The sequence below is a fragment of the Cryptomeria japonica genome, chromosome 2 (genome assembly GCF_030272615.1).
Source record: "Cryptomeria japonica chromosome 2, Sugi_1.0, whole genome shotgun sequence".
NCBI lineage: Eukaryota > Viridiplantae > Streptophyta > Pinopsida > Cupressales > Cupressaceae > Cryptomeria > Cryptomeria japonica.
The window spans coordinates 525,542,819-525,568,304 of NC_081406.1; the positions used below are offsets into that span (position 1 = coordinate 525,542,819).

A 25,486-nucleotide genomic window follows, 5' to 3' on the forward strand; every position below is an offset into this window, starting at 1 on the left:
TGGAGCTTTCCCCCGAACCTCAATTTATTTTAAGAATTGAATGTTAATTTCAGATAACACTATAATAATTAATATATCTGACACTATAATATATCTGACTTTCCTTTGATCTATCCAATTTGGCATGTCAGACTATATAAATGAATGAAACTTGAGATCTAGTATAAGCTATTCATATCTAGGGACAAGAATGGAAGGGCACAAATACCAGTTGAACCTACTATAATGATATTACATTGTGGTTAGTTATAATATGGTAGTAATTAGGTAATTTTCTGTTGCTGTTGTGGCTATCAATTTTCTTTTTTAAACATTTAGGATCTTATATGACATGGAGAGGATTGGTTTTGTATGTAACAAAGGTGATGATGTCAAATGAACAGGTTATGGAAAACAATACAAAGTGGGGATCTTTTGTTTCAGCTCCCCTGATTGCAATGGGGACATCTATGTTTTTGTCTGGCATCCAGTTTATACCAGTTGCTGCTCAAGTGTATGATTCTGTAAGTGATTTTGCTTTTAGCTTATATCATACTTTTCCGCTGATGCATTTTATTGTATTCTGCATTTCTGTAGTATTGATGAAATCATACAGTTTTATGGTCTCATTAGACAGCATGCCTTTTCTTTTGATGCTAAACTTGCCAATTCCTTTCCAGGCTTGCATCTTGCATTTTACTGAAGATGGGTCTTGGGAAATGCAAAATTTCTTTTCTTGTTTTTTATTCTGATTTTCTCATATCAAGCTTGAGACATGTAGGTACAGTCGTGAGGATGTGCAGGCCACTTTAAATCAGGGTATGTAGTAAACGAATAAAGGTTTTGTTTTATAGAAAAACAATTATAAGAAGATGTGGGTATGGGGATGAGGATGCGGTTCTCTTCCCTATGATGGTCAATCTTGATGACTATGGATTTTTGTTAGAAATGAGAATTAGAGTATCTAAACAAAATTATCTAGGGAATCTTGCAAAATAAAATCCAAAAAGTCCAGAAGTGCTCCCACGGACAAATCAAGGTTAAAAACTTTATTAGTTGTTACTCTTCAGTCAATTCATATCCACCTTGAAATTCCAAACTATTAATGTAACATGATTGATCGTATTGTGGAGATTGGAATGCCAAATGCATTTGTCATGGATATGTTTCAACCATTGTTGGTTAGAGTTATGAAAATATTAGTGATTCCTGTCAGGAGCACTTGGAAAGAAATGCATACGTACAACTTTCGTTTCTGCAATATTTGATTCTCTCCACAAAGTTGTATTATTAAGTAATATACTCAAGTATAGAATTTACATGAATGTAATATTGTTTGGATTTGCATTATATTTTATAATTTTCTTTTCATTTCAGTTGTTATATATTCTTAAAGATTCCACATCACTTTAACATTTCAATCTAGTAGTTTGCTGTGTTGTCCTCTGGAGTTCTTTGGGTTGAAGATCAGACCTTTTGTGTGTCTCATTCTAATGCCAATTTTGTTTCCTTGAGTTACTTATGAAGTCTCCATCATCTTGTTTCTCCTCTCCCATTTCTTCTCGTAAGTTCCACTTCACTGACTGATCTTTACTGAGATGAGGGTTTATATTTCAAATCTTTCAAGAAGGGCATAACATTGCCGAAATTTTTATTTATCTATTGAAATCTTGGCATTCCATTGCCAAAATGTCCTGGTTTGGAATGTCATCTAGTCTGGTTTATTAGGTCCATCCTCAAGTACAAGGTAATAGTCATTCAATATCTTGTCAACATCAATTCTTGTTTGTAATATCCCCCTTAATCTTTTTTGATTTTTTAAACACATCAAACACTACAATGCACCCGATAAGGTTAGGAAAGATAATCACAATACTGCTGAAAGTAACCCTTCCACTTTCTGATCACCGAGAGCCCAATTTGGGATGGTGAGAGCATATAGTGTTGAGGGGATCGTTAGATGCCAATAACTGAAAACTGATTACAATATCTAGGTGGCAAGCCAACCCCTTCCACTTTTCAGCGGGATATGGAGAATATTGAAGATCACTTGGTGGTAAACCAGCCAAGGATAATACAAGAAACTGAAGAACAATCACTCTACCGCTTATGCAGCGGGAGGACTAGAAATGAAATTTACTACCAACTCCACCGCTTATTTAGTGGGAGGACAACATTACAATCAACTCAACCGCTTATGCAGCGGGAGGACAATATTACAAAATATTCAAAATAGGCGGCTAAGCCAACCTCTTCCACTTACGCAGTGGGACTACAAGCAATAATCCAAAAGATAGCTGTTAGTACTACTAACTAGCTTTATAGTGCACATTATGGATTATCAATACATGAAATATCACTATCCCAAAGATAGGCGACATAGCCAGCCTCTTCCACTTATGCAGTGGGACTAAGATATAACAAAATTTTGTTGTTAGTACTACTAACCAGCATTACAAATCATATAGAATGAAGAATCAAGTGCTGATAACAAGTCCAACAGCTGCAACAGTAATGTAAGGGCAGGCCTGTCTTTTTTTCCCGATGTTTGAGAATTTGAAATGCAGGTCCAATGGCTCTCCTGCCCGAGTGGACAAGATTGCCTCTACTGCAGCTGCTTTGAACGGTGATGGGTCCGCTTCTACTCCCATTGTTGTGGATGGATCTGCCATAGGGGGTGCAGGGAAGGATCGTGCGGATTGCTCAACTTTTGGGGTCTCTAGGGGATCTTATGCGGATTGTCTGGCTTTTGGTGGGGGTAAGGGACCTGCTCATGTTGAGACTAAGCCTTTTCCTGTTTGTAAGTCTATTGCTTTTAATCTGGAAGAAGAGACGGTTAAAGAGATTGATCAGGTTCTTCTACTGCGGTTATATGTCGGTTTAGGGGTTTTTGGCCCAGTTTCCCAAGACTCCATGACTGGATCTCTAAGCATTGGGAACCCCTCATTTCAGATTCGGCTCAGATTTTCCCTTTGGACAAAGGCTTTTTAATTGCCAAGTTTGATAAAGTGGTTGATAGAAAGATCATTCTATGTGACCATTTTTTTACTTGGGAGAATCGTTTCCCTTTGATGATTAAACCTTGGCATGAGGATTTTAATCCCTCATTTGAATCCTTCTGTAAAATGCCGATTTGGGTTAGACTCCTCAACTTCCCACTTCATCTTTGGGTGGACCAGCTCCTTGAGGAAGTGGGTGAGGCGTTGGGAGATTTTCTTATGGTGGATGTGGAGTCCTCTGATATCCTCCATTCTACCTATGCTCGTATTTTGGTAGATATTGATGCTTCTAAGGGGCTGCCAGCAGAGATCAAACTTTCGAACCCCAAGGGTTTCTAGATTCAACCTTTGGATTATGAAGGGATTCCCTTTAGATGTAGAAGATGCTTCAAGACTGGGCATGTCACGACTAAATGTGATTTAGAGAAAGTTAAAGTGAAGAAGCCCTCTTCATGGTGGAAAGGTGCCTCTTCTCAACATTATACAGTTTTCAAGAGCTCTTCTCAGACAGTTGGGCAGGATCTTCCCATCAATGGCTCTAAAGTACCTGTGGTAGATTCTGCTAGATCTGCCCCCTTGGTCCCTGGGATGGGATTTGATACTCCTTCAGTGGATGTTGTTGTTGGTGTTGTCCCTTCTGCTGATGTTTCAAATGGTGTTCCTGCTTCGACTCCTTCTGAGCCATCTGGTGGCCCTGATATATTACTTGCTGGATTTGTCCTTACTGCTGGGTGTGTCAGGATTCTGGATGGTATGTTTGCTGGAGCTGCCCCTATACGTGTTTCTGCTTTTGATGCGTCTGCTGGAGCTGTCCCATTGTCTGTTTCTTCTTCCAGGGATGTGCTTGGCCCTGGCTCTGCTGGTCCTACTGGCTCTTCGATGTTTGCTGGCCTCTCCTTGGGCGTTGGGTTTCCTGCCTTGGATTCGCTAGATTGGCAAGCTGAGGTTGCTAAGGTTTAAGAAGGCTAGATTTCGGTTAAAAGCAAACATTCTAAAAGGTCTTCGCTTTCTTTTGACATGACCCTTAGATCCCAAAAGAAGGGATCCAAAGGGAAATCCTAATGATGGTTGTTTGCTCCAGGTTGGGGGTGCCTGTTGTTAAAACCCCTTAGGGTAGTTGGAACTTTATTTTGCCTTTTCTTTTTTACTGCTCGATGTATCTCCTTTTGGATCTCGGACTGCCTACAGATTTTCCATGCATATGTTTTTATTTGTAAGGTAGCTTTTCATTTTGGACAGGTCAGTCTATTTCGATCCCCTTTCTTGGCTTTGTTTCGTCTCGTCTTAGTTCAGCTTCGTTTAGTGGTTATTCTTGAATATCTTTAGCTATGGGGCTGTTTTGTTGTTGTGGTCTGTTTTGGCTTAATGTCTTGTTAAGTCCAAACTGATCTCCTTTTGTAAAGGGTTTAGGGTCCCTTCAAAACTTGTTTTTGCTTTAATAAAAAACAGCTGCAACAATAATAGATAATCACTCCCCAACCAACTTAGACTACTCACACCAAAAAACTCTTCTAACACACAACTATGAAATTCTGAAAATCAATAACATGCACAGAAAACACATAGACCGGCAAGCTACGAACACCCCAGAATGCTCATAACTTCTCCAAATCAACTCCGAATCACACAAAAACAAAAGAAAATGAGAGATATAGCATTGACAACACAAATAGAACCTCAAACCTGCACCGCGAACACCACAAACAATCTGCACGCAACCCGAGTCATCCAAGGAAAGGGAACGACCTTGCTGGGAAGTTCGACTTGCTACATAAAATCCAAATCAGCTTTTCAAGATCCACAAAATGGTAAACTTTATCGCCTAAGGTATAGGAAGAAATGGAGCCAGTACCCAGAACCACACGTCAAGCACACAGGGAGCCACGAGAAAAAACACCTTCAACACACTTGAAAAACCAGCAACTGGAAACACACCCAACACACCGAAAAATGAAAATCTCCCAATCACTTCGATTAGCACAATCTATCTCTCTGGATGAAAGATAGTCACAAATAATCAGCTAGGCACTGTCTTTCAAGTACGAAACTGATGGTTGCTAGGAAGCTCTCAACTTCGAAGCTCAACTCTGGCACCATTTTGGCAGAATTTCATTACAAATATTCATGGATACCAAAAACAAGAGCCCAACACTCTTATTTATAGACTTTGTGTTTCCAAATTCAAATTCACATTCCCTCCAAATGAACGCCAAACCCAAATGCACATTCTCTTCGCATTATTTTGAAATTACATTTCATTTCTCCTTTCTCCAAATCGACCTTCTCATAGGAGCAAATGTACTTTATAAAAATGACAATAAAATCATAATGTGGCATCCAAGGTAGATAAGTGAAATATATTATAAAATTAACTTATTTCTCCATAAGGCATCCATCTTGCCTTATTAATATTTCACTTTATAAAATATTTTTCCTCAACAATAAATCGCCCATGGAATAGTAATATTTTATTTGGCAACAAATACATTATTCCCTCAAGTGGATGCCAACTTTAGCCAATGCTAAAATAACACTAAGTATAAACCTTTTTTAATGAGAGTTTCCTCCAAAGGCGTCCAACCATAAGTTATAAAATTAAACTGCATTTTGGCATCCCATTATAAAGGTAAAATATTTCACCAAATAGACTTAGGATAAAAATATTTTCTCCTTTATCCTAAGTCGTCCATCCATAAAATAATCAAATATTAAAACCTTATGCCTAAGGTATTAGTATATTAAAAATACCTTCTCCTCAAATATTGATTATTGCCAAATTGAGCCGGGGACTTTAATGATGGAAATCACCAAAACTGAACTGAGTTGGAGCTTTGAACTGAACTGCTAAAAATAGTCATCTGAGTGAACACAGGATCCTGCCAAAATAATATTGCTAGAAATAGCCATTGAGCTGAGCTGCAGAACCCCTACCAAAAATAGTACTTACTATAAATAGCATGTTGCTAAAAATAGTAAGTGTTTCCAAAGTGATTTTTACCACATTCTGAGTAGCTGCCATACTTACTAAAAATAGTAAGTCCCAAAAAGGTCCTCAGATTGGTTTGCATGTTATACCATCGTAGAGCTCACAAAAAACCCATAAAAACCCAGAGAACTCAACTACTTCTACCTCCACTTACTAAAAATAGTAAGTCAAACAAACTCCATAACTTGCTAAGTTCAAAAAGATAGTAAAAATAAAGTTTTGAAATAAAACTCTGGACATTCCATCCTAAACTTGTTGAAGTCTCAAAATATCACAAGCATGACTAAATCTAGACGAAGACTAGAAGAGACAATTCTAGCTTCCACCAAATTCCTTGCCAGCTGTAGAAGTTCCAGCTTCATTGTTCCACACCTAGTTTTCTTTCATGTTGACTGCCATCGTTCTTCATGCAACTCTAATTTATCGTTTTTCTCATAAAACCATTGGATCTAGGTTTGTTGTGTAGCTTGTTTGGGTTTGCAGTCTAGTTCATTGTGGTGTAGGTGGGATTTGGATTTTGGGCCCTGTATTTTGCCTGATATGTCTATGGATGCCCCCGAGGACCAAATCTTGTGCCTTAGATTCTATTTAGTATGTCCATGGATGTATTTGTGGTCCAAATCTTGCACCCAAAGATAATCCTTTGCGAACCAAAATTTATTTCTTTTATAAAAATATTACATCTCCATTCAGTGTGGGCACCGGTAGGAAAGAATGGAGATAAGAAAACCTCCGGTCTAGCCCAGATCCCTTATGGGATCAGATATTATAAACAACTGTAAATTTTTACAATTCCTCATCTGAGGATGGAGGCTGCCTTTTTTAGACATTTTAGTTTCTTTCTATACATAAAATCTTGCAAATCTTTTCCCGTTTGGATCCATCTTCACAATTTTGGCGAATCCTCTTATACTTCGAGCTTTAACTTTTGTCCTGTATCCCGAATCTGCAAAACCTTATTGCAACTTACTCTGCCAGACTGTTAGAAGCATAGTAAACATAATAATTTGCAACAATCATTCAATGAATAATAACATCTTTTCTATTTTATGTAAGAGGATTATAGCCTGGATATCCCTTAGCTTGAAACCATCTTAACCTTTTGGGTTTCAATTTAAGAGATTATCCAGGCTACAATTCTGCCTACACTAATGGAAAGGATCAATTTCTATCAGTTCCTTAATTACTTTTAACTCTGCAGACAACTGATTCTCCAAAACATAAATATATTCATATGCATATGTATATTGATATGCCAATATGCGAGATAATCTATCATTGAGTCTGACAGAATCATGAGTATATACAGATGCACACAAAAATATATATGCCTGGAAAAAGGAATGAAACAACAAAAGAGCAAAGAGACTATCCAGAGTCTTATCATAAATAGATCCTTCTAAATATCTGTATCCATGACTAAGCCTGGACTTTCCTCTACTTCCCTCCTCAATACATCTACAAAAAAAACAAAACAAAACATGCCACCCATTCCTCAGTAGTTTGTAAGAACCCGAATGAACCCCACACGGTAAAGAAAGGGCATCTCAAAATCCACAGATATGTCAAACGCTATGATATTCTATAAAAACCTCTTCTATCATACAACCAACGAAACAGAAACCAAAGATATCTGTCCCGTATTTAACAAAAGGCTTATATCCTATGTTAAAATGATAACCAACACTATCCGATACATAGAATAAGGGTCTTGATTACCAAATTTCAAAAAACCAGTAATCTTAGCACGTAGACACATAACCTGTCAGTCCCTAATTGTCATTAGAAGACATAATATATTCCTCATTGAAGTCTATTCCCTCGCTGTCCAGGACAATCTTGACTTAGTCTACTTGCTTTGGAGGGGAGACCTGCATGTGCCAGAGCAGTAATACCAGACTACTTCCAATCTCCTCTCTACTCGCCTGAAACATCCCTTTCACCCACACACAAAATTGGGTGTCTAGGGACAGGTGAGGAGTGAAATATACAAACATATATGAAGGTTCAAATACGGATATATATATATATATATATATATATATATATACATACATATATATATTGTTTCTGTATATATATATATGTATATATGTGTGTGTGTAATTGTGTATATATATATATATATACATACATATATATATTGTTTCTGTATATATATATATGTATATATGTGTGTGTGTAATTGTGTATGTTTCTATTTACACCCACACACACACACACACATATATATATATATGAGTATATATATATATGTATATATATATGAATGTATATATATACATATATATATATATATATATGAATATATATATGTATATATTTATATATATATGAATACATCATATAACATGAATCAATCCGAAGATAAATACATATGAGATTATCTATAAATATATACATATATATATATATATGTGAGTATATATATATATATGTATATATATATATATATATCTGAATCTTAATATACCAAAATGCTGATATAAGGAAACGGTGACCGCACCTCCTAGAACTTATAAATGAGGGACTTGGAGAGGAGTGAGATGGAGGAGTGACACGGCCATCACCTAAAATTAATCCGAGGGAATTCCCTTCCTATAGACATACGAATTACCATCTGCCCCTAAATTGGCTAACTTGTCTGCTATAGTATTACCTTCCCTATAAATATGTTTAACAGAAGTTTCCTCAAAGTATTTGATCAAATCCAGAATTCTTTTTAATTCCGCTTTCAGTTTCCAGTTTGACACTTCCCTAGTCCTGACTGCATTTATAGTTAAGGTCGAATCACCTTCAATTTCCAGATATTTAATCTTGAGTGATTTAGCTATAATCAATCCCTCCCTCAACGCTGAAAACTCAGCCATGTTGTTTGAAGCCTCACCTATGGGCTTATTAATGCTAGCTATTAGTACTCCGTTATCTTGGTGAATAGCACACCCTATACCTGCTACACCAGGGTTCCCACGGGAAGCACCATCAAAGTTTAGCTTAGCCCAGCCCTTTCGGGGGGGAGCCCATTTTGTTAGCTTCCTATATATCTCAGCCTGTCTACCTCCAATCCCAATAAACGGGGGAATTATCAAACCCATCCATTTAGATCGAAGTACCTCATCCCATTTGGTTAAATTAATAGACTTTTCCTGTGTATGTCTTAGTCTATTATTGACTTTTTCCACAATTGTTACCTCGATCTTATTTAGAAGGGATTCTACCCTCAATTTTGATTCTTTAAAGATCCGCTTGTTTCTCTCCTTCCATATTTCCCATATGAGGATAGCCGGGGCTATTGTCCACACTAAGTGATATATATCCTTTGTGTGAGGAGGTTGCCAACTAAGCAGCCATTCTGAAATGTCCCTAGGTCTCGGAGTCTGCCAACCAAGGCTTGAGCAAAGCCAGTCCCAACATCTCTGGCTGAGACTACAATTGAGAAGCAGATGATCCGCATTTTCTTCCTCTGATTCGCATAGAGGGCATCTCGATGGTCCTGAGAATCCTAATTTTGAGAACCAATCTGAGGTAAGAATCCTTTTTTGGAAAGCTGCCCATGAGAAGATTCCTGCTTTGGGGAGACCAACGTTATTCCAGCATAGGCTAATCGGAATATTAGGATTGGTTACAGCTCGTCTGAGTTTTAGAAGTGAATATCCTTCTTTGGCTTTATAAATGCCCGATGAACTACCCGCCCATATTATCCTATTTTTCCCACTATGTAATGATAAATGCCTGTGCGTCAAATTATTCCAGAGGATCTCCTTGTCTACATTTGTCAAGTTCATCTCATCAAGGGGTTTCCACTCCCAACCCAAAGCGGGGTCATTGGAGATGAGCTTGATATAATCCTTAACAAACCTACCCCTGATTGATTTGCAATGTTCTATACCTTCTTCGCTTATCCCTATTTTGTCTAAGGCTGAATAGCCCCCCCAAGAGTCTTCCCAGAACAGTGCCTCAGATCCTTCCGCAATATCCCATGTTAGATAATTACTGATCACCTCTCTACATTCTAGCATAAAATTCCAGACTTTGGATCCCTTGGGTAGTATTTCCGTCCTCAGTATACTATCAGGGTTGGAGTTAGTGAGATATTTTGCTTTGAGGATCCTTACCCATTTAAGATCAGGTTCCGAGTACATTTTCCAGACTAACTTCGCCCCCAGAGCCATGTTTTGTACCCCCAAATCTTTGATGCCAACTCCCCCTATACTGATAGGTTGGCTAATTTTATCCCAAGAAATTAAAGCAAATTTCTTTTTGTCTGAATTCATATTCCAAAAGAACTTCCTCATCTTTTTTACCATTTCTAGTCTAGCTCCTTTAGGTAATTGCTGGCAGGACATTTGATATATCGGAATAGCCGCCATAACAGCTTTTAATAATGTAATCCTCCCAGCCGAAGAGAGGCATTTGTTCTTCCAAGAATTCAACCTGAGATCCATCTTTTCTAAGATTCCTTTCCATAATGAATTAATATTGTTTCCCTTATCCATCGGAATCCCTAAATATTTACAAGGAAGTTTCCCTTTATCAAACCCTAAGATATTACAAATATCTGTCTCTATGTTTTGCGATGTGTTGAAGAAGAAGATTTCAGATTTATTCTTGTTTACTTCCTGACCAGAAGCTAATGCATAAATGTCAAGAATCCTTTTGAAAGCCATGGCTTCAGTCCTATTCACACTTCCCATCAGCATTGTGTCATCAGCAAACTGCTGGTGGGTGATGGCCTCCATTCCTTCAGTAATTTTAATACCTTTAATAATCTGATTCATACGAGCACTAGTAATGATTCTCCCAAGGCCCTCTGCCATTATGATAAATAAGAAAGGGGATAAAGGATCTCCTTGTCTAATCCCTCTAGATATCTGGAAGAAGCCTGCTGGGGAACCATTTATAAGTAATGATACCCTGGGGGATGAGATGCATTCGAATATTAAATTAATCCATTGTTTAGAAAAACCAAAGGATTCTAAACATTTACACAGAAATCTCCAATCGACTTTATCATATGCCTTCTTAATGTCTAATTTGATTATCATAGCAGCTGATCGATTCTGTTGTAACGAGTGCATGACTTCTTGAGCAATAATAATGCCATCAAAGATAGATCTACCTGGTACGAATCTGGTCCGTTCCTCTGAAATTATGCAAGGGAGGATGCCTTTCAATCTATTCGCTAAAATTTTAGTAAAAAGTTTGTAAATTGTGTTACATAAGGAAATAGGTCGGAAGTCTTCAAAATTTCTTGATTCCTCCTTCTTTGGAATCAAAGTGATGAAAGTATTGTTGATCTCCCTTAAAATACTTCCAGAGTTTCTTACTGCTTCCAATGCTTCCACTACCTCCTTACCAATAATGTGCCAGCATTTTTGAAAAAAGCAGGCAGGAAAACCATCAGGGCCGGGGGCTTTATCAGGGTTAAGTTGCCCCAATGCTAATTTTACTTCTGATTCTGTAAATTTGTTGCTAAGCGCTTTGTTTTGGTTTTCAGTTATGATCTTAGGAATATTCCTAAGCAAAGTTAAATTGGCGTCTATAAGGGAAGATTCCGAACTGAACAAGGTTTTAAAATGGTTCACTGCTTCTGTAGCTATGTCCTTTTGATCTTCCAGTAGTATACCATTATTACTCATGATCTTGTGAATACTATTAGTGTTCCTTCTGTTTTTTGTACTGTTGTGAAAGAACTTAGTATTCCTATCCCCATTTTGTAGCCAATTCTCTCTTGACTTCTATTTCCAAAATATTTCTTCCTTTGTTAACGTATCCTCATATTTCCCGAGAAGCTCCTTTTCTTTGAGGAAGCTATCCTGATCCATTCCTAGTCTAAACACTTTTTCATTTAGGTCTGCGATTTCTTTTTCTAATGAAATTTTGGTTTCAAAAATGTTACCGAAAACTTCACTATTCCATTTCAGTAACTTGCTCTTGAGATGTTTTAGTTTACTTACAAGGCAAAACATCTTTGATCCCTGAAAATTTACCTCAGACCACCACCTGGAGACGAGATCATAGAAATCCGGATTTTGCATCCACATTTTTTCAAACTTAAAAGGGCAACACCTTGGTGTAGCCTCACCCTCAATGTTGAGGATGACAGGATAATGGTCAGATCTTGAAGATGGGAGTAACGAAGCTGAAAGGTTAACAGCTAGATCGCTCAAGTTCCCCCTAAAAAGGAATCTATCTAATCTCTCCGCGATTTGTGTAAGGCCTGATCTTCTATTGTACCAGGTATACACTCCATTACTAGTTTCTATATCTATCAGATTGTCATGAGCAACCCACTCTCTAAAGTCTTTTAAGGACTGCGGTTCCCTATGAATACCACCCTTTTTTTCTGATAAATTTAGGATAGCATTGAAGTCCCCTCCTAGAATAACAGGGGAAGAGGTGTCTAGCCCCATCATAAACGAGATTTCCGACCATACTCTACGCTTTCCTGCATCTGGGATCGGGCCATAAATGTTTATTAGAGTAAATGTGAGATTGCTGTGTTTGCTAGTTACCTTTCCCAATAGCCAATTTCTGTTTCCTGCTATTGGACAAAATAATGTGCTACGCGGATTCCAAATGATTCCTAAACCACCAAAAGCTCCCCTGGCTTCCACAAATTCACAGCTAAGAAGACCTAATTTCCTTTTAAAAGCCTCAGCTTCTACCTGGGCCAATTTAGTTTCTTGTATGAGAACGATGTCATGTTTCCATTTTATAATGTTGCGTCTAATTAGACACTGTTTGTTAGGGGCATTCATGCCCCTAACATTCCATGATGAGATTTTCATTGGACCGTGGGAAGGCCCTTCCCCTTCCCAGCATCAAAGAAGGCTGTTAATTTGCCTTGGTCTTTTGCATTTCCATCCTGCAATCTTAATTCGCTCAATGATTTTCTGCCTCTACTTTTAGCTTCTCTAGCGCAGTCAGGAAAATTTTTCCCGTCATATATGTTTTTTATCCCTAAGGTTTGCTGGGGAACTATCACTCCCTCTCCATCATCCTCTCCCAGCTGGGACTGAGCTACTGTGTAGTCACTAAGAGGGAGAGGTATGATATCTCCTACCCTATTCTCATTATTAACTTCCTCATCCATAGAAGCCAAGAGCTCCTGAATTAGAAACCTCTTCTCGGCTTCCTCTTCCGTAGAAAGATTTTCAACTACTTTATTATTGAATACCTCTAGAACTGCAGCCATTCTAGAAGACATTTCTTCTTGATCTACCTCATTTTCTTGTCCCATGTTTTCGACTGACTTTGTTTCAGATGGTAATTTCAATGAATCCACCGAATCGGAGATTCTTTTTGACATCTCCACTAAGGCTTCTTCTTTTATAGAATTTGCCTCATCTATTGTTTTATCAAGATCTCTGATATTACTGGAATTATTGTGTTTATTTTCATCTGCGTTAGCCACTAGAGGGCAATTAGCATGTACAGGGGATGAATTTAATGTGATTTTTTCATAATGATCTGAAAGAGGGTTTTCCTTTCGATCGACACTTTTAACCAGTACTGGGCATGATTTCAACCATATATCAGTTTCATTTATGACCCCATCATAGAAGGTGGGATGAATGCTCCACTCCCCCCTGTTTGATACTAACATGGTGGGTTCTAAGTCTGGGGAATTAATGCCAGATTCTACTAAGATTTTGATGTTCTTATTTAAAACCTCTCTGTCTAATCCTTCACAGCCCAAAAAAGACCCAAAATGTTCCCCTATGTATTCTAAGATTTTAAAATCTAAATATTCGATTGGTAATGTGCCCAGATTAATCCATCTTGGGCATTTATTTAAAATTTGTGAGTGTGGGTCAAAATTCGGCATCCATTCACAGCGAAAAAAACCATAGCCTTTATATAATTTTACCTTACCATAGAGAATGTCATTCCTTGTATTTTGATTATCACACAAAATTGAAAGAAAATTATTTTCCAGGAGAGTAATACTTACCTGTCCCGGATATAGGGCAAACCACCAATCGATAATCTTTTATGTATCTTCTTCAAATCCTGTCCATTTTGCAAAAACCCCACACTAGCTATATAAATTGAATTGGGGTTCCATCAGATTTGCCGGGATATTACATATTCGCCTCTGCCTTATTTTAGGTTTTGGCTCAAAAACTCTAATTTTCCCGAGCGGCACCAGATTAGCCCCAGATGCCGGAGATTGATTTGTGTCTGTGTGTTTGAGCCTATCGAAGTTTAAAGATACATCTCTTCATTTGCCCATCTTCTTCTTGGCTTTTTTCGAGCGAAAGACTTGCCATTTTCCGTTGGAGGGTAGCGACTTAGCTTCGGCTTTTTCTGCCCTAATTACATCATTTTTCCCAAAAATGCCCGCTCTGTAAACCGAATCCCGGCTTGCGTTTGAAATCGCAATGTCTCTTGTAGGGTTTTTCTTGCATGGCGGACTGAAGACAGAGATACTCCTCGGGCATGTGGCAAACACTTGTCTGCACCCCCCCGACGAAAACCTTGGCAAATTCGCTGTGTAATAATTTCGCATTTTCGCCAAATAGCAGAGCTCAATAATTGCATAGCTTTAGTGCGAACCATGACCTCTTATTATTTTAACTTTATTTTATTTTATTTTTCCTTGCATTTCATTTTTCTTGACAAAGAAAATCACACTTTGGACAAGATATGTCATGAAACTGCTACACAAAATATGTTGAGCATAGAAATATTGCGAAAAATGCTTTTAATTTTATTATCTTTCCAATGCCACTTCAAGGGGGCAACCTCCAAATAGATCATATTGACATACACAATATTCCATTTGAAAAGTCTTTACAATATACACAGTTTTGTCAAAGGCTACTACTGCCATCTCATGTATATGGGATGAATACTTTATTTTAACAATAGTGCGGTGACTTACAAAACATATGCATCACTTTATTAATGCTTCCTAAGGGTGACTTACAAAGCATATGCACCCAACTAATACTAGGTATAATAAAGTAGAATGGGGTATATAACATTGCCTCCTTCTAAAATCTTGGTTCTCAAAGCTTGAGATGAGGAAACTTGGATAGAATTTTGATAGGTTCCCATGTGGAATCTTTAAGTTGCACGCCCTTCCATTGGACTAATAACTTCTCAATAGAATAATTGCAAAGGTGCTTGAGGTGTTTGTCCAAAATAACCACAGTTTTTAAAAATATCAAGCCTGCCTCGTCGAACTTAGGTAGCTTTGTTAGGGGCATAGTAACAATCCCAACCATTTTCTTGAGACAAGAGACATGAAAAACTCCATGGATCTAGAAGAAGGGAAAGTGCCAACTTGTATGCCACCTCACCTATGTGTTGGATCACTTGGTAGGGACTAGAAAATTTGGGACCCAACGTATCATCACACTTGTCTCATAGTAAACGCTCTTTGTAGGGCTGGAAATGTAAAAAAACCAAATCACAATTATCAAAAGTGCACCTTATCCTATGTCGATCCACTTGTTATTTCATGCAATGTTAGGCCAGTGTTAGATTGGCCTTAAGTAGTCTAGAGATGTCTTTGCACTTGGCCAAAATGCTTTTAACTATTGCAACCTTAGAAGAACCTAAAACATAAATACATTAGGAGAGTGGGAGAGTACCATAGAGGGCCTCATAAGGGGTCATTTTGGAAGCACTATGATAAAAATTTTGTAATTGCAAGTCTCACTTTCACTTGCATTTTTGTAAAATATAATTACATGTAAAGTCACTTTCACTTGAATATTTAAAGTCTACTTGTAGTCAACCTTCCAGAACCCGAAATTGGTCCAAAATGCACTAATAAAACACTTGAAAATGAGTTTTAAAGGTCCAAATACAAGTGCAAACTTGTGTTTACCCATTACACATATGAAGTTGCATGTTTGCTCTCCACAATTGCAAGTTAATCCTCTTGTTTTTCCCACACATGTAATGCAGCTTCCAGAACCCGAAATTCACTTGTGAGCCCATTTTTGCATCAATTTATCCCTTCCCTTGTTAGTCCGGTTTGCACATACGATCTACCAAATCAATGGATTAAGGCATGCGCCTTATTTTGCAAGCAGATTTCAAGATTGGAGGATGATACAAAGAAGAGATACAACAACAATTCATGGTTGAAAGTATAGAATACTTTCAAGATAGAGATGGTCATGACATGAAAAGAGGAAGGCAGCCCTTTCCTTCCTGAAAAGCCAATACTACCCCAAGCAAGAAGATAAGGTTGAAGTTCGTTGGCCAAGGACACAAAGATCATTAAAAATGCAAGTTCCCGTTCCAAGTCAAGACGTCTTCATTGATCTAGAATACTTCAAGTTCTAGCATCTTGAAGCAACATGAAGATCATCACAGACAAAGGATGAAGCAGTTAGAGTCGTGTCTTTGGACACATAGAATAGCTTTAATTATGCATTTGTAATTTTGTTTTGACAAGTTACATGTAAAAAAAAAAAACTTTGTAATTGCAAGTTAACTTATCACTTGCGCTTTTGTAATTACATGTAAAGCAACAAGTTGAGTTCAATTAGGACTGTAGTTGGAATAAGTCATGGTGGTTGAGAGAATTTATCTAGTTGGGATCCTCCCACCTTTTTCTCAAGGCTCCTCTCCTATAAATACTTGAGGGGGTCTATAGTAATTTTTATCTTTTGACAATGCAACAAAATTCTGCTAGTTTGTATGTGCACTCTAAGACTTTGAGCTTAGATGTAAATCAAATTGCTTTCAATAAAAGAGGCAAGTTGTGTTGAGACTTTGTGCCAATTCAAGTTGTTATGTGACAACATTTTCTAGAGTTGATTGTGAGAAAGAGGGATTTAAATTCAATCTTGTAGACTTTGAGCTGCTTATCATATCTGAAACTAGTGTGGAAAGCTAAAGTGGGAAGATAGCTTGTAGACTTTATGCTACTTCTATTTTTAAGACTTGTGCATGTAAGGTTAAGTGTATCATGTAGTTAGACTTTGAGTTGCTACATATTGTGCTTAGTTAGTAGAAAATCATCTAAAAAGGTTGATAGGAGAATAGATAGTTGAAAACTTTGAGTTTTCTTTCTGTTTTCTCGTCCCAGGGAAGTGACAGAGGTCTTTGTGACTTCATGGAAACTTTGCTTCCCTTTAAGTTCCAAAAATGGTACAAAAAAGTCTCATTTCTATATTTGCTGTTATTTATTTCCAATTGCTATTACTTTTCTGTGAAGAGAAAAGAGTATAGTTTTTCTTGAAAGAAGAAGAAAGACTGCTGTCCCACCCATATTAGATTAGTTTAGTTTGTAGATAGGGGGAGCCTTCCCTAAATTAAGAGAGTATCATAGTTACACACTGTGGCTGAAACCACAATTTTGCACATTCGCTAGGTGTACAAAATTTTCAACCAATAGGTGGTAATGCTTGAGTCATCGATTAATCGTAATAAATGGATAAACAAAGACTTGTTATTAAAGTGGTTGCAGTTAAGAAGAATGGTAGCGGTTGTAATATCAAGAATTACATAAGCCATACATGATTTGTTTAACAAACCAGTAGTTGTGAAAAGATTGATCTAGAAGACACGTGTCTCATTGAAAGATGCCATCCTTTGGTTTGGGAGGTATAAGAGCAAGTTCAAACACCTATGGAATTTATCATTGGTTTTTTTGATCCAGTCGGATTGTTCTCTAAGAGCTATTACCAGAATTAAGATATCATTTGCATAAGAAGAACCGTCTTATATCAGAAGGAGCACATATTTCTGTATATAGAATTCATAGGGTGAAATAATATCCTTATGTATATTTCTAAGGAGTATGTCAGAGATTGCACCCCTCTATTCAGTCCATAGATTGTTCTTTTGAATAATATTATTAATGTTCATTAGTTATATTTCATGATACCAATATCAATTACAAGGGAAAGACATCTTGAGATCAAGCCATAATAGATAATTGTCCCTACTCCATAGAAACCAGACCAAAGGGGACATTACAAACCATCGGTCAACTACCATGAGGTGGTCTACCTAGTGAGGTATCCTATCGCCATTCCCGTTCATCACATCCATCCTTATCCTTCTGTTGTGGTTAGAATTCCCTTAATTCAATAATCAACCATGATAATGTTTGAAAAGATAAAATAGGGTGTCTTGAACGTCCTTCCCCTCTAAGTCCAAGAGTGGTGGACTCTGTCTTCACCCCCTTGGCCTCATGGGACCATCGGTCAACTACCATGAGGTGGTGTACCTAGAGGAGAACCTCATCATTGTTCTCCCTCCTTGTACCTCCTTATATTACTATCATGGCAGTTCACTCAATATATATAATTGTCAATCATTGATTGTTCCTTATGCGAGATATAATAAGAATAATGTATATCATTCATAATTGTGTAATTATAAATAAATTCTTATTATATTGTTTATTACCAAGAGTGATACGCCCAATATAATTGGCCACAAGGTATTTTATAATCTTAATAGGCATTTGATCTGCAATTATAGTCTATTATGCTATAAAATCATGATTAGGGAATATCATACCAGATCTGCATTAACTGATAATATGGTTGTAATGCTGGTTGGTCCCTTATATTTCTAATTTCTGATAGTTTGCCTAATGTAGCAGTCTGTTTTATATATATATATGTGTGTGTGTGTGTGTGTGTGTGTGTGTGTGTGTGTGTCTTGGTGTTCCGCTGTATCTCATGTTTGAGGGAGTCACAACTTTTCATTTTATGTCTTTTGACTATTCATTAACTTAATTAAATTTTAATTAAATTTAATTATATTCTTTTATATTTTAATTTTTAATTTTTGATATTTTAATTTTATTATTATTTATTATTAAATTCTTTTTCGAAGTGGGGACATTACAAACACATCTAAATTCAAAGTTTAGAGTGCTGTCTTTCAATTGTTCCTGGGATTTGAATCATTGGTACTTTCTGCCTTCAATCTAAGTCTTCTAATTGAAGTTTGAATTGCATTAGCCATTATCGATACCTTTTCAACCATTAGAATCTATTTCCATTGACTTTATTAATTGTTTGCACAATGCCCAACATAGGCCTAACTGCATCTTTTGTTGGTTTTCCAAATGGTGATTTTTTGCAATACCATGAGACAATTGATGTTCCACAAGCTGCGAATTATTTTCAAGAATGTTTAGAACTTTTGGGCCTTTTGGATTGTGACTTATGCTTCTTAAGCTACATTTAGTGACATTGTGGAAGCTTCTTATTTTTCAGTTATGCTTGCATCATTCACAATCTAATGATCAGACTGAGGCTGTTAATTCCATCTTAGCCAATGCTTTTCATCTATCATCAAGAAAATAGGCAATGGGAAACTAATTTCATTTCATTTAGTATGGTCCACACTGCCATTTTTTCAAAATACCCTTGTCTATGTTGTGTGCGCCAAGGCAATTGTTACTCTGAAGGATTTGGACTTAGTTTTCAAGTATGTCTGGAGCAATTTGGGACCGCCTCTTACCATCATTTAAGATTACATCTCACTTCTTGAGCCCCTTTTGGTAATTATTGTGGATGCTTCTTGGTTGTTAGTTACACCTTGTCTTCCTTCAATCCACTAACTAATAGCTAGATTTTGGCTGTTGATCCGACCTTAGTCCTTGCTCTCCACATCTATCATCAATGGGTAAATTACTTACATATAATTTAGCACATCTACAACCAGCCTACCCATACCTGAGGCGCTATTGATGCTCACGAAAAGTGTACATTATCTTTTTTGGCTGGTAATTCCTTTTTGTCATTTTTTGTTCTGCATTCTCTATATAACTTATTCCGCATTCTATACGTTATGCTTTATTATAGAATTGGAATAAACAATTAACACATTCTCTTGGTGTATTATGCATTCTTTGTTAATTTTTCTATTAAATCTTTTGTTCTAATGATGTGCTACTCTAGTTACAACAAGATGATCCATTAAATTTCTCTCTTTTTTCTAGGTATAATTGTTTTTTTTGTCATTTGTATGGTCTATCATTTACACGTCTTTTTTAAGCTTCTTCTCTTTGCCGTTTGCTGTTCTTTGTTTTAAAGTGAGGTTTATTTATTCATATCCAAAGTGGCTTTCTTGTTGGTTTGATAAGTGAGGGTTATTGTTCATATAAAAAAATTACTAGTTTTTTAGCTGAAATATATCAAAAGTTTTATGTTTCAATAAATTTCAATCAGAAAATTGGTATAAAGAGCTAGCCATCCTTAAAAAGGTAATATTTAGTTGACCAATAATTGATTGTCAATTAGGATTGCTATTCTGCTTATATTCTCAAATAAGATCTACATTTAGCAGTTTGAGAAATGTTTAATGCAGGTATTTACGTTAATTATGCCAATGGCTGTGTCATTATCATTACTAGAAATCGATGTTAAGCAGGCCTTCTCTGATGCAGGTACATTAAAAAGTATTCTTGAGTCTACTTTCTTATTTCTGTGAAATAAATAACATTATTGAAGTTCGATTTTCCATGGCACATGAACTTAAACTCTAGTGGCACATAAATTGAATAAATGAAGATCCATATGGTTAGGAATAGTGGACACAACAATGGTTATTGCCTCACAGAGGCACGTGCACGTGTGCTTGCACATTTTTTCAAGCAACTATTGTGACATCCAAGATGCACAACTAGGAAGATGTATGTATATCTTTGCCAATTAATGTTTCTAATCCACTGTAGCTAAGGAATTCCAAGGGTTCTAATCAATAGTGTTTTTTTCATCGATCTAGAAAGACATTAAAATGCATTAATATTACTCATAATTCAACATTGCTTTGTGTTTTCTTATTTCTTTTTTGTGTTTTCCCTTAATCTTCTTGAATTCTTTTGGGTATCTACAATGATTCTTTTCTCTTTACCTCAATATTCTAGATGAAAACCCAGCATCAAATCCATACACAGATTTGACTGGGATCATAATTCTCTCTGTACAATTTGGTTAGTTTGTCCATGACAAATAACAAAATTTCCTAATGAATTTGGTAGTTTTGTGCAAATTCCTTTGAAATATTTTCCCCACTTTTCATTGAAAATTGGTTCGGGTCATAACAGTCTTGAGATGCCACATTCATTTTTTTATATGCTGGGAAAGTATTAGATATTCTGAGTCCTGACCCATTAACGAATGCCTATTTTCACTTTCCAATAAACTGGTTTTCTAATATTATCAAAAAGATCCTAACAAGATCAGTTGACAAGCTTTAAGTTCTTCTCTACTTATTTATGTTCTGAATTTAGAAGTTACAGCTATGCATATTTTATTTTGATAGCATGAAATGTTTTTTTTATATGAATTTTTTCCATGGAATTTTTCTGATGGATGAATTTGTGCATGTCTTCACTTTTTACATATTCGCCTGGTATAGTTTCTATATGTTCAGAAGAAATTGTTGTTATGACATGTTATTTGGATCATGCGATATTGCATCAATAATTACATTGCCCTTGTCCTTCTAACGGATAATACCAAAATAAAATGATTATATTTTAATTATCTATTTCTGTTGTCGCATATATAAATATTTAGATTTAGAATTTTGGTTCTTATCTTGCTTGAGTGTGATAATGCTTGTAATGCCCACTTAAACCGAAGCGAACATCACTAAAAGTAATAATGAATTTTTTTTTTAAACAACAACGTATTACAACATACTAAAAAGATTATGATCATACATACTGTAACATAGAGAATTCTAATTTAAAAAACACTCAACTAACAAACTTGTCACCTCATACTTGAGATTTCTCTTCCTGGTACATCACATGTCTCGACTTGCCGCACGTTCCTGCACACAAGCCTACACCGCTAGATGCACACATTAGATCTATCAAATGTTAGATATATGTTCAATGGGATAAACTATATAATGATTTTGATTGGGTCAAACATCTACCATAGAACTCACAAGGGTAAGCATATAAAATTGAAAGAGTGACAAGACTAGACAACTCAGAAGAGCTAGACCTAAGGGCTAGACCTATAGTCTTAGGGGCTCATCGCAAATGGCCTTGCCTACGTGAAAGCACAAAGACTTCGTAGTTCGACTTAAAACTCATAACAAAAGCGGGTACGCAACCCTTTCTAGGGCTTCATACCCCAGACAGTTCTCTCTTCGGCTGCCACCCACTTAGGTGAAACAGAGACGAAGTCCTAGGTAACCTTGAAATAAAGATTATTTGTACAAAGGTTTCCCTACAAAACTACACCAAGGATCCCAAGACACTGATTCCAACCAAAGTGATACCTTGGAGCAATCAGAATATTTTTATAGTGCTAGTTGTGATTTACACCTTACATTTTGAACTAGATTAATACGAAGGAAATGCATCACTAAAACACTCACACCTAATTCTACTTAAATTAATTATTAAATTCAATATAATATCTTCATACAAGAATATATTTGGGATAGCTATTGCTTTTAAAGGATAGCATCTAACATATAGAATTTGCACTCTTCCTCTTGGTTCCTGTCCACTTTTTGCCTCTTAAGAACAAGCATTACTCAATGCTAAATTAAAGGTAATATGACTATAATTAAAAGGTTTACATACTCAACTAACTACCTCATAGCAAATGGAATTCAAGTACACGATTCACCTAACTACAAAACACACTTTACCTGCTATTAAAGGACCATAAATCAACAAGGATTCTTCTAGATCACTTTCTAAATTTAATATCAACCTATTTAACGAGATTAACTTGATATAAACATTTTCCTTAACATTGAAAGTCCTTAACTACATTTTACTCTACTACAAACAAGAGAACCATAATGAGTATAAATGAAACTAATAAAGTCTCACCTATAGACATAGGATTTCTATTGTTTAAAGGTATCTTTAAGTTTATTAAATAACTAAATAAACTTATTAATAATCCAACTATTCAATGCACAAGGACAACAAAAATAAAATTCCCTTCCAAGAAGATACATACACACTTCCATACTGGTCTCGGTTGGGAGAGAGAAATAAACTCTGACACTAATCCAAGCACTATAATATAAAATTATGAATTATGCATCAGCAATATACTCCTCAAATGTTAAATTTCCTTTAGTATTATAGTTTCATAAAACATGTGATTATTATTCAATTATTTGAATCTATAATTTATAAAATTATATTTCATAATTAAAGTACTGAACCTCGTGATTAGTTACTTATATGAAATAGCGTTTTTAATAATCTAAATATATCTAAATTTATCCTTTATAACTATCTTTATCAAAACCTAGCTATATTTATCCAAAATATAACTGTTTTTATCAAATATACTATCTTTATCAAAATAAACTACATTTTCCAAATTACCCTATATATATATATCCAAACTCATAATAAAAATATTCATTAAACAATACAAAGTAAAAAAAAGGTTTTAATTAAAAAATAAGTCTGCATTAAACAAATTGTGGAAGGCACCCCGCATCGTGGAAGAGCCCCCATAGCTGTAGGTAGCTCCCCACGGCTGTGGGTGAGCCACCCATAGTTGTGGGTGCTCCCCACGATGTGGGTTGAGCTCCCCACAAACACACAAAGCCAAACAAATAAAAAAAGCCAGCATTAAAAAAATAATTTTCTTTGTTTTTTTTAAAAGGCGAAATCACAATTAGATTTCAAGATAATTATTATATGTGGTTTCTAAATACACAGAACCACAAAGAAAATTAAATTTGAAATTTAACAATATCCAGAGTAATTTCATAATTAAAAAAAAAATCATGAATCCAATATGTACAGACAAGAAAAACTACCTTATTGCAATAACATTTAACAAATTTTAAAACCTAGAAGCACTAACAGTCTGGAAACACTGGAAACCAAAACAACCCCAGGCAACACCAAAATTTATCCAATTGAAAACCCCGGCCACAGATTATAACAAAATTTAAACTTGAAAATCCCAGAAGCAATAATTAAGTTTCAAACAATTTTCATGAACAACTAACTAATTTTCCTTTACAAAATAAACAAAGGTAAAACACAGTCATAAGGGATTTAAATCCCTACCTCCGAACACATTCCTAGAAATGATACTTGCAGATGAAACCTCCAGTTCCAGCTTCCGGCATCACTCAGACAACCAAAAGCCAAGATCCAACCTCCAAATATTCATCCAAAATCTCTGCAAAACCCCCTTGCCGAGAACTTTCTTCCTCCATAAAAAAAAATTCAGAAAAGAAACAACCTGTTGGCTGAAAATTTTGTACACCTGGGGGACGTGCAAAATTGTGGTTTCATTCACAGTGTGTGAGTATGATACTCTCCTAATTTAGGGAAGGCTCCCCCTATCTACAAATTAAACTAATCTAATATGGATGGGACAACAGTCTTTCTTCTTCTTTCAAGAAAGACTCTACTCTTTTCTCCTCACAGAAAAGTAATAGCAATTGGAAATAAATAATAGCAAATACAAAAATGAGACTTTTTTGTAGGATTTTTGGAACATAAAGGGAAGCAAAATTTCCATGAAGGCACAAAGACCTCTGTCACTTCCCCGGGACGGGAAAACATAAACGAAAGCACAAAGTCTTCAACACTTCTATTTTCCTATCAACCTTTGTAGATGATTCTATGCTAACTAAGCACAATATGTAGCAACTCAAAGTCTAACTACATGATGCAATTTACCTTACATGCACAAGTCTTAAAAATAAAAATAGCACAAAGTCTACAATTTTTCTCCTTACTTGAGCTTTCCACACTAGCTTCAAATATGATAAGTAGCTCAAAGTCTGCAAGACCAAATCTGAGAACCAAACATATAACTCTAAATACAATTAGTAGCTCAAAGTTTGCAAGATTGAATTTAAATCCCTCTCGAACAATAGAACAAAAATCACTATCAACTCCAGAAAATGTCGTCACATAACAACTTGAATTGGCACAAAGTCTCAACACAACTTGCCTCTTTTATTGAAAGCAATCTGATTTATATCTAAGCTCAAACTCTTAGAGCACACATACAAACTGGTAGAATTTTGTTGCATTGCCAAAAGATATCAATTATAATAGAACCCCTCAAGTATTTATAGGAGAGGAGCCTTGAGAAAAAGGTGGGAGGATCCTAACTAACTTGAGAAATTCTCTCAACCACAATGGCTTATTCCAACTACAGTCCTAATTGAACTCAACTTGTAGTTGCTTTACATGTAATTATAAAAGTGCAAGTGATGAATTAACTTGCAATTACAAAGTTATGTTTTTGCATGTAACTTGTCAAAACAAAATTACAAATGCATAATTAAAACTATTCTATGTGCCAAAAGACACGACTCTCACTGCTTTGTAATATCCCTTGCCCAAACTGACTGATTTTGGCTCAAGGAATATTGTCAAACACTTTGTATGCTGTCTTTCTCTATTCTGATTTTTGTATTTCAGATTGTTTGATACACTTTGAAAGTTGCCAAGAAATTTAGGAAGTTCACCAATGATGTTGACAATACCTCTTACAATGAACTAGTATGCGAGTGCAGTTCTTTTTGGTATTTTCAATGCATATACATGAAAACTAGATATGGA

The 25,486-nt window shown here is 36.0% G+C and overlaps 1 protein-coding gene across 4 annotated transcripts in view; it reads left to right on the forward strand.

Moving 5' to 3' along the window:
• The window catches only part of LOC131052191 (uncharacterized), a 423,207-nt gene that overhangs the window by 38,355 nt on the left and 359,366 nt on the right, over positions 1 to 25,486 (forward strand). For all 4 annotated transcript variants that reach the window (XR_009371577.1, XR_009371578.1, XM_059216699.1 and 1 more), the window contains exons 2-3: positions 384 to 503; positions 20,266 to 20,344. Coding sequence is in view for 2 of the 4 variants with exons in the window: in XM_059216699.1 (XP_059072682.1) it covers positions 384 to 503; positions 20,266 to 20,344 (199 nt within the window). In the remaining 2 variants the exon portion in view is untranslated. The remainder of the gene's footprint in view (positions 1 to 383; positions 504 to 20,265; positions 20,345 to 25,486) is intronic.